Source organism: Theobroma cacao, chromosome 1 (assembly GCF_000208745.1).
Source record: "Theobroma cacao cultivar B97-61/B2 chromosome 1, Criollo_cocoa_genome_V2, whole genome shotgun sequence".
Taxonomy (NCBI): Eukaryota; Viridiplantae; Streptophyta; class Magnoliopsida; order Malvales; family Malvaceae; genus Theobroma; species Theobroma cacao.
The window spans coordinates 5,370,610-5,387,553 of record NC_030850.1 but is presented as its reverse complement, the minus strand read 5'-3'; the positions used below and the strand labels follow the sequence as shown (position 1 = coordinate 5,387,553).

The 16,944-nt window shown below is 32.1% G+C and overlaps 1 protein-coding gene across 2 annotated transcripts; it reads left to right on the top strand.

Annotated features, from left to right (window-relative positions):
* Window positions 8,044-15,616, top strand: LOC18611578. 2 transcript variants are annotated; one of them, XM_007047915.2, is made up of 5 exons: window positions 8,044-8,334; window positions 9,841-10,893; window positions 11,863-12,742; window positions 13,233-13,284; window positions 15,150-15,616. In XM_007047915.2, exons 2-4 carry the CDS (start codon window positions 9,925-9,927, stop codon window positions 13,247-13,249), a joined length of 1,866 nt encoding a protein of 621 aa, XP_007047977.1. In that variant the 5' UTR covers window positions 8,044-8,334; window positions 9,841-9,924; the 3' UTR covers window positions 13,250-13,284; window positions 15,150-15,616. The 2 variants fall into 2 exon arrangements, with proteins under 2 accessions (XP_007047977.1, XP_017969438.1); XM_018113949.1 differs by lacking the exon at window positions 13,233-13,284.

Here is a 16,944-nt window from a genome sequence, read left to right as displayed (position 1 = left end):
GTGAAAGAATAAGATAGAAAAGCATAACCCAAAAGAAACTATTGTATTGGGTGCATATATATCCTTTCAAAAGAAGCATAATCCAATACTTATAATTAAAATTTTGGATATTTCTATTTTTAATTTATGTGTAAAAAATAAAAATAAAAATAAAAATATTAATCAAATGGAAACCTAAATTATGAAGTTATAAATTTAAACCTAAAAAGTGTTGACCTTATCCTTAAAATCCTCATCTCTATTCTCTCGTGACCAAGAGAAAAAAAAAAGAGTAATATGAAACTAGCGATTATTCTTTAATTTTAGTCAAAATATATAATTTATATCCAAAATCTTAAAAGATTTGCTAAATAATCCAAATTCAAATAGAAAAAAAATATATAAGGATAATACGTATAAATAATATAAATTTTAAACACAAAAAATTTATGTATCTTATTCAAATTTCTCAAACCAATTAAGATGATTTTTATCATTCTTTTTTATATGAGATAAGGGGAGATTGGAACTCTACTGTTTAAACAAATAGATGAGGCAGCAACTATTAAATCAAATGCAGGTGAGATATTCATGGAAAGTGAAATACATGATGACAATTAATTGATGTAATAGTATTGCTTAAGAGTGGAGAGTAGGTGGTGTGGAAAAATGGAGGTATTTACATTATATTCATTGGCAATCCCATTACGTCGCCCACATTAAAAGAAGAAAAGAGGGACAAAGTGCAAAGTGGAGCCAGTGGAGTAGGTGTTATAGCAAAAGTGCAGCACCATATTTTCGTTCATTCGAAAGTACGGTTTAGTTATTGGAACAATTAAATCTACCGGTATTTGAAACATTCTCCAAATTTAAAGTCCATTGTGGGTTAGGCAGCGATATATCTGCCAGATTTTTTGCCTTCTTCTTTTTAAAAGATGCTAGCTAGTGTCCCATTTCAAAGTGGTGGTTGAATTAGTTAATTCCCATTTTCCAGGTACGTAGACTCTTCCAAAATATCATATCACGACTATCCATCTTCAGATATTACCTTTTTCTTAAGCAATTTGGAGGACGCCTGAAATTAAGATAATTACTAAAAGTTGTTTTCTTTTCATTTTTCACACTTGTTTTAACAGTTTTCTTATTGAAAAATTAAACTTGAGTTCTAGTTTCTTTGAAACCTTAACAGAGAAGCGAAGCCCAGTATCAATAGGAAATTAAATACCCATTAGTTATTTCCGTTAACTCTTTTTTTTCCTCTGGTAAGAGTCCAGAAATCGGTCAGATCGTTCCAATACGGCAAACCAAAAGACCAGAAAAATTCAGGAAAAAAGCGACAAGGCCCATAGTACTGCTTCTAAAATTGTGAGGCTTATGACTTCAGAGGATGACATCTGTTAAAAAAGGTTGAATTGAATTATGTTAGTCATGGGGTTTAGATATCATTAACTGTTAACGAAATTTCACAAATAAGCTTTTCACTTTATTTTTTAATTTTTTTATGTTTGCAAAGGATATTCTCAAATCTCAGCCTTTTGTTCCTAAAGCCTGCTAACTGATAAGCACTCACAATTTTCAGTTGTTCGCATTGAGATTTAAGTTCTAAGTTTTGGTTGTTGAAACTCTAATTCTACCTTCACCCAGTCTTTCCAGTTAATTTTTACAAATGGAAATTAAGGAGCCGAATCTCGTCAAATTAACCAGTAAACTTGGTTGTAAATCGTTGCTTGGTTAACAACTCAAATTTAAATAATTTTCGGAGCCTGTTTGGTTTAATTTTTTTTTTAACTTAAAAACTATTATGAAGTTCTTATAAAAAATAATAACTTTTAAAATTAAGCTAAATCTGTTTGGTAAATTTACTTTTATAAATTCTATTTTATAAATAAGTTGTTTAACAAAATAATTTATATAAAATATAATTTTGATTAAAATTATCATAAAAGGTATTTAATAAATAATTTTCTATTAATCACAAATTCTTTCATTCATAATGAAAAAAAGTTAATTTTATTTTTTATTTATAAAAAGTACAAAAAGTATTTTTATATAAAATAAAATTTATAATTAATATTAAATCATATAAAAATAAAAACAGATAATGTTGAAATTATTTTTAATAGATAAGGATATTTTTGAAATAAATCTTTTTTTAAAAAAGACGCTTTTTAAAAAAAGAGAAGAAAAAACTCTTTTCTTTTAAAATTTTATTTAAAAAAAAAGTTGCTTATTTTTTTAAGAGTTTCTCTAAATTCTTGTTTGGCCTGACTTTTACTTTTAAGATGTGGATAAACTAAAAAATAACCAGACTAAACAAGCACTAGGTCAATTTTATAAGGTTCCCTCTTAAAAATGATTAGATAACAGGAAAATCCAAAGTGATAGATTGAAAGATTTTATTAAATATAGATCAAGTATAAAAGTTTTGAAATAATTTGATTAAGTTTTATTAGTTTATCTAAATAAACATTTTTACAGTAAAACTATTAATATAATTAACTTTTTACATGTTATTGATATTTTTATTAACTTTATTAATTTATGGATGTTGGTTTTACAAGTTAATTCTTATTTAACCGTTTCTTAGTAGAACCTGGGGAAGTTAATTTAAACTTCTTTAAATTAAGTTGGCAAATAAGAAGTAAATAATTAAATAAGAAAGAAAAAAGAAGAAATATAAAAGGTAACTATTTTGGGCCTCACAGGCTGCGACGACCTTCTTGCTATTTAAAGACTAGAAATTCAAACGTGCCAGGCCCTTCTGCCATAAGTTTATTTGATACAATCAAGAATTAAAAATATCTATCCATTAATCTGAAAAATCTAGTAAAACATTACAAGAACATGTTAAGTAAGGAGAAATTGGAATTTATTCAAACCTAGACCTACGTATTATATTTTCAATTCTACCGTCAAAAGAAATGAATTAGTGTTCGGGCTGAGCTTAAGTCTTCAAAACTTGGTTCAAGCCCGTTTGAAATGTTGGTCGAGCCTAATCTGTTTTCCAAGACTGGCCCTTAAGAGTTCAAATTACATTTTTCTCAAACCAAATTTAAATAAGAGTTGCAATTTTCTAACTCTTAAATTGTAAATTGCCCCTTTTTTTTCAATTTTATGGTCTACATAATCTTTAATTTATAATAAGAGATAATCTCTTTCATTTCATAAATTTTAATTTTTTATAGAAGAAAATTTTATTTTATTCTAATCAAGTGAGGGAAATATATCGCAATATATTGTTCATTAGTAAATTCCTAATCTCTAGTAGTAAAATGTTGTAGAATACATAGTCATTTTCTATATCAAATTATTAGTCATGCAATCAGCTAGAGTATTTTTTTTTCTAAAAATATGTCGTATTCTAATGTCTCATTGATGTTGAAATAGTTGTTGAACGACATGAATTAGAACATGAATAATCATTAGAGTACTGAAGTGATTAATTATTATTAATCAAAATAAAAAAAAATCATTAGAGTACTGAAGTAATTTGCTATCCACTTGTAGAATTGGAGTTTGAACCCTAATTCACGTAAAACCCTGTGTATATCTCCTTATAATGTAAAGAGTTCAGATTTGATTGGGTTCCTACATTAAGTATGATCTTCAGCCAAGGAAGATTCATTTTAGTAAGGTGGCACCATTCATGAACTTCTTCTATACAAGAATTTCTTCAACCCTACACAACGTATAAACTTAGGATGAGATTATAGAACTAATACAATATTATTACTATATATGCAATCAAATCAGTAAGATTTTGATCTCACTATTTCATCATGTTCTAACTTTTCTTTAAGGAGGAAAAAATAACAAACCAATCATCTGCCCTCATTCAATCCAGATTTAGGATCACTTTAATTAGAATTTATTGCGCATATACATATGACTGGTAAAAATTAATGAATGTCATTTGTGTTCACGGCCCAAGTAGTTGGCATTTTTTGCAGAGATTGATGAATCATGTCCCCCAAGGATTATGATCATTGATTAACCCTGAGGGCAGAGCTCTACACACTGGTTGCAAAATTTTATGCTGCTTTTATTTTATACCTAATCAGGTCGGGGGAGTATTTATAACTTCCAGGATAAACAACATTCTTCTATATGATACACATTTGTAATTTGTGAATTTATTTATTAACCGTTTGTGGCCCAAAAGCTGCTGTTTCTTCTATCTCAGACGGATGGCTAGACTGCAAGTAGCCAGAGTAAACTGGGTCCGGATGAATTTGCTTTTGGGTTTAAATGGAGCAAGCAAATTCAGCCAGCAGGGTTAGGTTATGGTCATCTACAAAATATTTCAAAGGATGTTAGCAAAAATGTTACTAGTATATTTTTAATTTTGCCTTTGTGTCAAAATGAACTCTTTTTTTAATTTTAAATTAATTAATATTGCAAATGTTACTTTTATTATGATACATATGGTACACGTTCTCTTTTAAACAAAAATAGTAACTATTTTTTTTTTGAAAATAAAATTGGTAACTACATGGAATAATCTTGGAAAAACTAGGATTTTCTGCAAAGGTGAGAATTTTGTTCCATTTTGTTTGAAGCACATCGACTAATGTTCTTTTATTTGTATGTTTATAAACATACGTACAAATAGTCACTTATAATCAAATAGCACATATATTACATGTATGCATGTATGTACACATACATATGTATGAATATCTAATTGAAATATCATGAGGACACAAATTTAATTTTTATAATTTTCTTAAAAGTTTTTAACATACAATGAACAATATTATTAAAAAAAGAGTGTACTATGCTAAAACAAAAATTTACATTGACTCAGATGGTTAATTTTATATTCTCTTTCTCTTTTGCAAAGTATAGGTACATCTTTGTGAAAAAAAAAATCCTTGAAAAAAATGCATTAAAATATATTAAATGCATTAAAATATATTAAATTTTGACTAAAATCTTTTTTTTTTAAATGTTCAATTTAATGTCTTTGATAATCTTCGCATCATATTTATAATCTTTGGATCAAATAAAATAAAATCAAACATATAATTTAAATGACAGGTAAAATTTATCTAAACTATCCACGCAAGATAATTACTTTTTTTGGTCAAAATTTTAGTTTTTTATATTTATATTAAATTAAATTGTGATAAATTATCAAAATTGTTCACCATTCAGTCCATACAAATATTAAATGGTCGAGTGAACATTCGTGAAAATGGCGTAATGACCCAAAAAAGAAAAAGATCGTGAGAAATGACAACTCTAAAAGGAAGCTACAAATACGAAGAAATGGAATTTGAAACTTTACAAAAGTCACCTTCTCTCTCTCTCTTTCATAGATACCAACAAAAACAAAGAGAGAAATTCTCCAACACAAATCCAATTCCAATTGCAAATTCATTTGCCAAATATATGAATCCATGGGCATGGGCATTGGGTCCCTGTTTGTCTCCAAAAAGTAGTTTGAAGTACAATACAAAAATTGCCATCAATTTATTTAACTTTTTATCTTCAAGCTAAGCCATATATATCCCACCTTGAGCACCCTAGCCATTGTTTTAATTGCTTTGCACACAAACTCCCAAAATGAAAAAGACTTCCACTCGGAAAATGAAAGAGACCGGTTTTAATGTTTTGTGGCTCTCTTCAACTACCTGAAAGGTTGAAACAAGGCTTTCAAGGTCCACAACAAAGACAACCAATACAGGACTGGACTAGCCAGTTGACTTGCAACATAATTCTTGGCTCTTGCCATTGTTGCATGCAAAAGAAATGGACGCATGAATGAACCATGATATTAATGCCGATGCATTAATTTTTGCTACATGGTAACTTTAGGGAATAAATTATTAGTCTAATGGATTCACTGTTAGGGCACTCTCTTGTCAGATTTGCATTATGAACGCAAAGTATTTCACAAAAATCTTGTACCATTTCAATTAAAAAGATTAAACAATGAGAAGAGTCTCAATTTCCTCATGTATGCTAAAGATATAAATGGTGTCAAAGCCTCGACAATAAATTAGGTTTAGCACTTTTCAATATACTCAAAAAGGTTCAATTTATTTTTATGAGTAAATGTTACATCATCAAAAATATCTAGCATGTGATATATTTGTTGTAGAAAAGAAGAAAAAAATCACCCTTTAGCAAATTGGAGATATATCCAATTTACACTAAGTATATCATTAATAAAGTTTTTCCCAACATGAGTTGCTTATGAACAAACCTAGTATATTTCATTCCTTTCAGTATACTACTTGGCATTTGTTCCACCAGGAACCGTCTGTAAGACATGTTTAAGTTTGGGTCCGAACCCAAGTAACCCCTTCCTTGAACCCCAACATTTATACATAAAAAGAAAAAAGAGAGTAAAAAAAAATCATGAGTTCCATGTGCAAATATTGTTCATGTTCAGCAGTGTTAGCAGACTTATTTTTAAGCCATAATCGAGTACGGGACATGCAGTGAAAGGTGGTAGATCCAAAAAATATCGATAAGCTGAGTTGTCTATGTCGTGGGGTTGGACGCCACTGCCTACCAATCTCTTTTCTTGGAGTCAAAAGCAACAATCCATCGTTCAAACCATCTCCTGCTTCAAAAGCTTATATATATGATTCATAATTTACCAGTATATATATATATATATAACTCCATAACTTGCCATTAAATAGAATGTTTGTAAAAAAGTACAAACAGCCAACAATATCTAATTAAAGGATTAATTGGAATGTTGAACATGAAATGAAATATATATTTTTGGTGAGGATAGGAGCAGTACTCTTGAGATATCAAAATGACATGTCTCTATCAATGTTGGACATTCTACGGACAATTTGATCTGGAATCTTAAATTTCAGATTTTTACCCCCCTCCCCATTAAAAAAAAAAAAACCAGATGAAAGGCTTTTAAAAATTTTATTAGGGTTAGATACATATAATATTTAAACCGGTAAGTACATATTTTTTTTCTACTTATGAGAATCAGAAAAGGACATTTGCATGGCCTGATATTTCATTTAGGAGGTGCATCAAAGCAAAGTTCAATGATGTTTTTGCCCACATAATGATTCCAACAAGATTTTAATGCAAAAAGATGTTCACAAGAAACGTTGTAAAATGCATTGAACCTGGTTTTTACTTTTCCAGAAAACCCTCCACTAACACGTAAGTAAGAAACATGATTCCAACATTATGCTAGGTGTTTCTTTGGAGGGGGGAATTTTACTTTTTGTTAAGTAACCCAAGTGTAGAAGAACAAAAATTGATGCTTCATACAGGTAAAACTGATCAAATCATAAGAATCATCTTGACGATTGTTGATTCATTGATAAGTTACAACCTTCTAGTATATATACTTCTTATAAAAAAAATATTTTTTTTACATTCTACAAATTTATTGAGTTTTAAATTATATAACAAAAAGTAATCAAAACTTCATTTTTTTTTTTTACTCTTAAGAGCCAAATACGAGATTTTTAAATTACCACAATTAGATTGAAAGCTTAGTTATTTATTATTATATGAGTTTATTTAATTGATATGTTCTTATGTTAATTTAATTTTTTATTTATAATTTAATAGATATATGGTAATTTTATAAACTTATGTATGTAAAATTCGGGGAATTTTTTACCGTGGATAATTTTTTTTGATAGAGAAATTTTAGCAAGGATTGTACGGGGGAAAAGAGTACGGGGTGAACGTTATGACAATAGGAGTAGCAGGGACTTCTTGAGTAATTTCACCTCCCCCCATATTTTCGAAACCGTGAGAAAGAGCAGGGACAAGCGTGTTAGAGTATGGGACCCTAGCCCACAATTAAAGAGGAAAAAAACCGCAATAATAAAACAACCAAAGAAATAAAGCCTGGCCCATTTAAAAAACACACATCCTGTCCATATGATTTCCCCACGCGCTGTGCCCCTGCGACGTCACCCACCACCCAATCAAACCCCTCTTAAGTGCTGCTTTCAGTGGTGGCCACAGCGCGTGACGAACAATAGCACAAGGAATTGAATAATTCTTAGTGATAAAAATAGATTTTCTCTATTGCATTAAAACAGTATTGGTGCTCTTTCCTTTTAATTTTCATTTTCAAGCTTTCGTTACAGGGGCAAGATCTTCTTCACTTTGCTGTCAGAATCCAATCCCAAAAGAAGACATAAGGAGAAGAAGAAGGAAAAAAAGAAAAACGAGAACAAAAGTACCTCTTAGTTTCAGCTACCATAGTCTCTCTCTCTCTCTCTCTCTCTCTCGGCCTTAGTTCTTCAAAGTTCACATTTTGAGCAAAGAACTGAAAGCTCTACCACAGAAAAATAAAAGAAAAAGCCTTTTCCTTTTTGTGTTTTAGCAGACACTGATTCTTTCAAGGTATCCTCTTTCTTTGTTTTTTTGACTATGTATTACTGGGTTTTCTTTTTATAAAAGTTTGGATTTTTTTTCCCTTCTAAAACTCATATTTTTATGAAGTCTTAGTGTGTTTCAGTGTTCTATTCTACTGTTCATATAAGCATCAAAGCAAAGGTTTGGAGGGAAATAATAGGTTCTGGGTTTTGTTTTTCTTCACTGGATTGTTTGGTTTTGTGAGTGCTTTTTCTTTTATTTTTTTGAAATGAGAATTTGGATCTTAATTAAGAACTTGATGTGATTAATTTTGTTAATTAAAGCATTGCACCTTAGATCCAATTCAGCGCAGAATGTGGTAGCTGAGATCAGAATAAGCCATGCTCTTTGTTTGTTCATGCCATGATACTCATTTTGTGCTTGAGAGTTTAGATATATTTCAATTAAGATATTACTTTGTCTTAATATCCTTGTAAACTGAGATTGAAATAATTTTGCAGCATTATCATTTTTTGGCTTAGACATTAGGGAAGTAATGGAATTATTTTGACTTTGTTCAATTATTTTTAGTCTTCTTTTAGTTGGTATTCGAAGTGGATACAGACGCTTAAATGTTATACTTCGTAGGCATAATATTATAGGTAAAGGTAAACGAGTGACAAGAAAATAAATATTTTTTCCATGCAATATTGAGGGTTTTTGTTTAGCTTTTTCTGTAGTCTTGTTTTCTTCACTTGAATTTGGATTTGACTAGGAAGGCTCTTTCAGTTTCAAGAGCACTGTCAATTTGCATATAATGTCAAAGATGCTACTTGCCTAAGGAGCTGGTTTTGGTCGTTTTCTGTTTACATACTCTGCAAAAGGACAAGTCAAATATAATAAAAAAGTATATATCTTGCATGCTTATTGCCCGCTAATTTTTGGAATTTTAGGTTGGGATGTATGTTAGATGAAATCTAGTAGAAGCCAGAGAAAGTGACAGATTGTATTAGAAATTAGGCAATTGGTCCCCAAGGGGACACTGCAAACTGTTAGAATTTGAAACTTTAACCTAGAGGTCTCATGTTTGAATCTTGGGGATGGGAGAATGGTGTTTATGTGATGGAAAATGGCTACCACCTTTTATGTAGCTCAAGCTCGATGGACTTTCACGTGTACTTAGAAGAAAAAAAAGAAACTATGCAATTGATTAAGAATAAATTGAAATATGCAAACATTTTAACTTCAAAAGAATTTATAGTAATTTGTAGAAATAATGAGTAATTCTGGATTTTTTGCAATGTTATCAGCTTGCGTAAATGAGATCGGAGAGTTCTGGATTTGTTTTTTGATTGATAGAGAGTACAGAATTTGCTTTTTAATAAAAATATATGGTTTAGGTTCATTATGATGGTTATAAACATAGAGCTCTATACTTGCCATTACCAGAGAGTCAAGCTCCTAACTTTTCTTACCACTGCTGCATATATAAGTTTTAAACAAATTTCTTCATTTGCAAGCTAGATGCTGATGTAAATCATCATTGTTATGCAGTGTTGAGGCTTTCTTATATGATTTCCCATGTGGTGAGGAATCTACTTGGTGCCATATGAATCTTATGCAGATAACAATCTGAACATGGATAAAGTATCTCCGGATTGTCCATACCCAGGGTGCTTTTTCTGTGTCATGAAGGAAGGAAATCCAAGTAAGCGCAGAGCCAGTATTCTGAAATTCTTTAGAGATCTTCCTTCACAAGATGATGACGGTCAAGTTCTACCTATCAGTGGCCTTTGGAATACTGCCATGGCACATCCTAATGATCCTGAATTCATTGAGTTGGGAATCTTTGAGTGCATGGCTGCACTAATATGGAAGGGTCTCAAAAATCGCCGCTGGCTTTCTCATGACCAAAACATATATATTCCTTATTATGCAGCACATATTATTGGATCATACACCATGAACATGGAAGAGTTCGCTGAAAGTGCTGTGCATGCTAGTGTAATTCCTCCCTTGGTTGAGCTTTTGAGAGGGAGGTTGACTTGGGTTGAGCAAAGAGTGGCTGTGCGAGCTCTAGGACACTTGGCTACATATACAAGCACTTTTCCTGCTGTAGCAAGTCATGGAGAAATTCTTGAGGTCTCCATTCAGCTAGCAATGAGTTCACTGGAAATAGTTTACTCTCACTTTTACCAATATGTTGATAGAAGGCTAAGTTATCACTGTGATTTGCTTACTCGTGGTATGGGTGGTGTTGAAATGGAGTCAAGGAAGGCGGAAGAATGGGCCAGTCAGCTGCAATGTTGGTCTCTTCAACTCATTAATTGCTTTGCTTTTAAGCCTGAGTTTCTTCCCACCATATGCAAGCCTGAATTTCTTGTAAAGCTACCAGGAATGTGGGGTGGACTTGTTAATGAAAACTCACCAGCTGGTATTGGTTTGTTAAGAACCATCTGTCATCATAAGCTTGGTAGGGGACCTGTTGCTAGCTGTCCTGGCATTATCGAAGCATTGTGTAATATTGCTCGCTCATCAGATGATTGGCAGTATATGGCTATTGATTGTCTTCTTTGGTTGCTTCAGGATCCAAGCACATGTCATAAGGTATATTCCTCTAATATCTGGGTGATAAAATTTAATGAAAATTCCATATCGGTGTAGAAGGCCTGGGGCCTCTGATACCATTTGGGTTGTCTTTTCCCATTATGACCACATTTTGTGACTGAGTCTCTCTTTCACAGTGCCCATCATCTGTAACAACAGACTCTATTCCTTCAATGGAATCTAATCTAAATCATTGAGCATGCATACTTTCTTAGTTTATTTGAATTCCATTTCACCTTTTTATTTTTTGGATGGTTAAGTTGGGGAAGAGGGAATTTGGACTCAATAACTTTAAGAGGTATTATATGAGTACCAGGATGTTATTTTCTTTGCCATATCCACCGACTTTTGCTGATCATCTTCATATATCTTCTATTGAAGAATTATATTATCATCTAATAAGCGATGCAGCCATATAGATTGCTTTTGACCAAAATTTCATTTAAAATTCTGAAACATATGGATAATAGTCCTTTCTTTTTTCAATATGGCACGTATGTTTTGAACTTGAACGAAAGGTGTCTGGGAGATGTGATACTTCCTTGTGATCTTGCTTGACCTTGAGTTCCTCTTTTTTGAGTAAAGTATCTTGTAATGCAGTCAAGGTACTCAGAGTTATGCCCTCATTTTAGTTTTTTGTCATTTATCAAATATAAAAACTATATTGATTCCTGACATGTAGAAAGCCTGAGCATTTGTACCGAAACTAGTTAAGTAAATGAAGAAGCATCCACATGTTTGTTTGTTTTAATTATTCATTCATTCGTTTATTTTATATTTGGTTTAAGTTCTAAAGCTGCCACATGAAGTCCAAGAATAGGTTTCGTTTTGTTGATACCACTGTCTTTGGTCGAGAGCCTTATCTCCATTAGAAATTTAACTATGTGGCTCACAACTAAGTTGTTCACTTTTGGTTTTGGGATATAGCTGTGGTATTCTCCATAGAGCTCATCTTCATTTGTCATACAGGTGATAGATAAGGCAGTACCTGCTCTAGTAGACCTTGCAGAGATTACAACTCTGGGTGATCACAAAAAGCTTGGAGATTCCATTGTTAATGTTCTTCAGGAATGTATTCAATCTCAAGGGACAGGACGCAGCTCTCTCAGTAACCGCACAAAAGAACTGATCGAAGAACTGTTGAGTTCGAGGCAGAGATTGAAGTGGGAAAAGAATATGCCAAAGGAGGATCTCCATATTAAACAGGCTGCTGCTTTAGTGGTCAAGCTCGAAGGAAACTCTCTTTTCTCATCAGGAAATATATCTGGAGCTGCATCAAAATACTCAGAAGCATTATCATTGTGTCCAATGAGATCCAAGAAAGAGAGAGTTGTTCTCTACAGTAATCGAGCTCAGTGTCATCTTCTATTGCAGCAACCATCGGCAGCCATTAGTGATGCTACACATGCATTATGTCTTCACAACCCACTTAACCGTCATGCCAAAAGCCTATGGAGACGAGCTCAGGCTTATGACATGCTTGGTTTAGCTAAAGAGAGCTTGCTAGACGCCATTCTCTTCATAAACGAATGCTCCCAGTCAAATGACCCTGATCTTTCATTGAGGCAAAATAAGGTTCCTGACTATGCTGAACGGCTAGTGAAGAAGCAGATGCGTGCAGCTTGGTTATTTAGAGAGGCAGCTATCAAACTTGGGGGTGTGCACTGTGAGGGTGATGCAGGTGACATGTATGGCCAGGATACTGATGACTCTGAATGGGAGACAGCTAGTGAAAGTGATATTGGAAATGATGGAAGGGATGAAATGGGTGATGATGATGATGATGATGATAGCGAATGGAAGAATGAAGATGAGAGGAAAGATAAATATGAAAAACCCTCAATGAAAGGTAAAATTGAATATTTTAATGCTGCATAAAACTTTTATGGCATTTTGACATGTTTAGTGTTCTTGCATCTGTGACCAACTAAACAGTAACAAATAATAATTACAATAGAAAGAAGGAAATCTGTTTATATTCCTTTTTTGGTTGCTGACAAAGAGGGGTTGGGGGGGGGGGGGGGGGGGGGGNTGAGGAAATTTTAATTAGATTTAAATAGATGAGTCAATAGGGTTGGGGGGGGGGGGGGGGGGTGTTGTTCACTACATAGCAATATGATATCAACATATCATCATTTAACAGTTATCTTGCAGATGTTGGGGCATAGCCCACTTCATAGACATACCTCCCTTGTCCCCTTCAAAAGAGGAGATTGCAATTTAGACTCTCCTGCTAATACATTCTCAATTTCCACTGTTCTATGTTTCCATTGCATCATTTTAAGATGCCATTCAAGCTCTTCTATGACAATTTTGCTATTGTGATTATTGATAAACAGATTTTGAGATTCATTGAGGAACAGATCTTTACAAAATCAATTGACAGCTTATGTAAGCATTCTATTGGCTATGAGCATATCTTTTTTCTTTTCCTACCCAAAACATCTTTATCGTTATACGAAACACAGTATTTGCCCACTGCAGTCTCAAAAGTTATATCTGAATGAAATGAAAACCTATAAAAGCCAAAAGGATAAAATAGTTTTGAAGAATTTCTTCTTTATCCCTTAATTAAATTTTTTAAATTCTGTTGGTTATGTGTAACTAAATGCTTAATGCTTTTAGCTAATACGGCTGCAGATTGGGTGGCAAACCTGTCAAAAAGGGATTGTGCCTTTCAAACAATTAACCTACATCTTCCTTGATGTACATTCTGAGTAGAAATGAATTACCCACTCCCTTGAAGTGTTTCTAGTTTTAGCTCTAAGATCTTAAAGATTTCTGTTTTATATGATTTCTCACATAAGAGTCTTAGAATGGGTTCTGTTGTTGGTTAAGACATCTTAGATAGTTCATTGTATGGATTTTTTTTCCTCCCAATATAGGTGGAATAAAATCTTCTTTCTGGCCAAGAGAAATATCTCAGTGCTTTTAGGGTTCCAAGTTGTTGTGTTTGCATTTTTTTTTTTTTTTGGATGCAAACTTTGTTTGCATGTTACCGGTGGAATAAATCATGTTACATATCGAGCAGTAAAATTGGTTAGTTTACCAGTATTTTATTATTACCCTATTCTTATTGCAAGGATGCAAAAACTTAGGAGCTGTCCCGCAACTTAATTATTAGAGGAGCCAAGTCTTACACATTTGTTGTCCACCCTGCTTGAATGTTATTGAAACCCGCTCTTCTATACAGTTGAGCTACATTCAAGTGTTGGCTTGACTTGGTACTTGAGATTGTTAGCAAAATGAGTTGATCTTGGGCCCCAGACAAAGGCTGGTTTACTAAGCTTTGGCTTGTTGGTTGACCATATGAACTTATTTATGTACTATAAAACTGATATATACAATATAAATATATTTATTTTATAAAAATAGTTCTTAATTTCAAAAACAACTAAACAGACATTTTATAGTTATATATTAAGCCAATACTGTAATCTTTTCTCTTTTTTTTTGTAATGAAACTTTGATTTGGGAGACATGGTGGGGATTAAATTTGAATGGTTATGTGTCAATGGGAAATGTTTCAATTTTCTGTTTTTAGTCCAGAAGGATAGATTAAGACTAAAAAAAGTAATTAATTGTGGCTTTCAAGGAAAAGATAGGACAAAATGGTATAATAATCATAAAAAGTCTAAAGAAAAAAAGAAGGCAAGTTTGTTTCCTGACTTCTATGTCAGCCAAAATATCTTCCACAAAAGCAAGCAATAAAAAGAGCAGAAGAATGTGTGAAGAGTGTTTGGCTATCTTTTGATGTTTGCTTATGTTAGAATAAGAAACCGGAATGTCTGTTATAATTAATCTGTGATAATGCTATTGACTTTTAGCATCATAAAATTGTTAATTTGACTTTTGTTAGAATATCATGAGAATGAAATACACACATATAAAGACATGGACAAATACACACATACATTTACCAACTTTTTGGGCTTGAAGGGTTGAATGATGTGCACTATTAAATGATTAATTTCGGGAGTGTTATATGTTTATTGTTAAGGAATTATGATGTTGTACATCTTGTTACCATGGTGTGAACTAAGTTTCATCCTTAGGTAGCTTTCCTACATGTTTAATATATTGTTCTGTTAAAGAGGGGGGGGGGGGGGTTTCTCAATCTTCAGCTCAACAACTACATGAGCAAAGTTTTTGTATAGTTCTTTGTTTGCATAGGGTCCATGACGTTGGAAACCTAAACAATGTGTTGTTTTTGGCCACTAATCATGAACAATGTATTGGTTCCTTGACTTTTACAGACATAAAGCACGGATTCAATGTGCAGCTCACTGATGAACCATGAGTGTTTGATGAAGGACAAACAGCTTGGATGTAGCCGTCCAGTGAACAAAAGCTACCATGATTTGGCATTTGTTATCTCATACTCCGAAGCTATAGCCTAGTTGTGCTTAAAGTTGCTCTCATGTCTGGCTTAGTGTTAGAAGAAGCAAGTTAGAAGGAAAATTTGTCTTTTGTCGTTGTTTTTAGAGGTAAAACTTGCTTTTACAAACATTTCTTCTTGGTTTTTTTTTTTTCCTGATTTGTTCTTGTTAATTTCAACTGTAGAAAGTGACAATAGATTTTGAGTGTAGAGAACCATTTTGTCTGGAGGGGTTTGAAGCTTTGAGTGATCTCAAGATCCTTGTGTATATAAAACCCTTAAGGGTTTTTGACACTGAACTATCATATTTGAATGATAATTGTGATCTCTTATGATGGTTCAATATTTTATTGTGTGGGAAAAATACTGGATAATCATGCTAGTTATGAGGTTTATGGAAAGGGTTATATCAACAACTAAGTATATTTAGCTCAATGTTCGGTGCATGTATTTTCTTTTTAAAGAGTTTGTTCCAACCTCTTTCTCACCGATAAAAAAATTGCGCGATTAAAAAGGGAGAAATTATTATATAAACATTTCTATTATGTCAATTTAACGTTTCAACAAATTAAAGTTTTGATATGTAACTATAATTTATCATATGATCGTCATATATTCACTTTTGTATTATAAAAATAATATATTTATGTCATAATAATGTGTGAGAATGAAATCTTCATAATATCGTTTAATTAAATTAAAACAATGTTTTTACAAAGATCGTTAAAAAATATCGTATTAACAAGATATTAGAAAGTCATATTCACAAATAAATTTGTCAAACGATTGTACACATGAATAATATTGATTTATATTCTTTCTTCACGTCTTTAAATGTTTATGGAGCAATGATTTAGAGACATGCATGTGTTTAAATAAACTGTCCTGTGGAACACACCATGAAGTTTGTTCAGGTTCGTCTGTGGCAGTAAAGATGGGATTGGACTTCATTATTTCTAGTTTTAGCAGACCTCAAAACGGTTAAGATACACACTCAACGTAACTTGGCTGTCCTGCTAATTGATTTGATGTGAAGTCTATCGTTATTAGATAGAGACTCTTAATTTATTTATGGCTAGCAGTTGTATATGTCAAATTTTAGTAGTTGGAGCTTATCTTAATTATTTATTAAATGATGATTCAATTTTCAGTCTTAAATATTGGGGCACACTGGCACGTCACATGTACCCCTTTTTGGACTATAAAGATCCTGTTCTTGCTGGAGTCTTCTAAATTTGCTATAGCAACAAACAAACATAATAATATAAAAAAAAACTTAATTTATTCTATATGAAAAAGAGTTTTTTCTTGTATCATAATTCAATTATGATAAAAATAAATAACATGTGAAACAAAAAGAAGCAAAATAAAAATTGACCAAGGAAATTTTATCTTGGAAGTAATTATTTAAAATTTAAGGGTGCGTTTGTTTTGAAGTAAAAGCTTTTACAAAAAACATTTTTAAGATCTAATGGTATTTGAATGATTGAAAATGAAATTTTAGGAGAAAAAGTTTTATGGATCAACAAATAAAAAACTCGTTGATGTCAGAAATTATCCTATGTCTTTGAGGGACGTAAGACAATTTCTACCACACTAAAAAAAAACAATTCCTGTTTAGAAAAAAAAAAAAACCCTCTTACCTTAAAGCCCTAAGTTCTTAACATTATCAT

What these genes read in the sequence shown, in the direction of transcription:
- LOC18611578 (XM_018113949.1), top strand. Translation starts at nt 9,925, where the DNA reads ATGGATAAAGTATCTCCGGATTGTCCATACCCAGGGTGCTTTTTCTGT. An exon ending in ATCCAAGCACATGTCATAAG is followed by an intron (nt 10,894 to 11,862) that starts GTATATTCCTCT and finishes TTTGTCATACAG; the next exon opens with GTGATAGATAAGGCAGTACC. An exon ending in TGAAAAACCCTCAATGAAAG is followed by an intron (nt 12,743 to 15,149) that starts GTAAAATTGAAT and finishes TGACTTTTACAG; the next exon opens with ACATAAAGCACGGATTCAAT.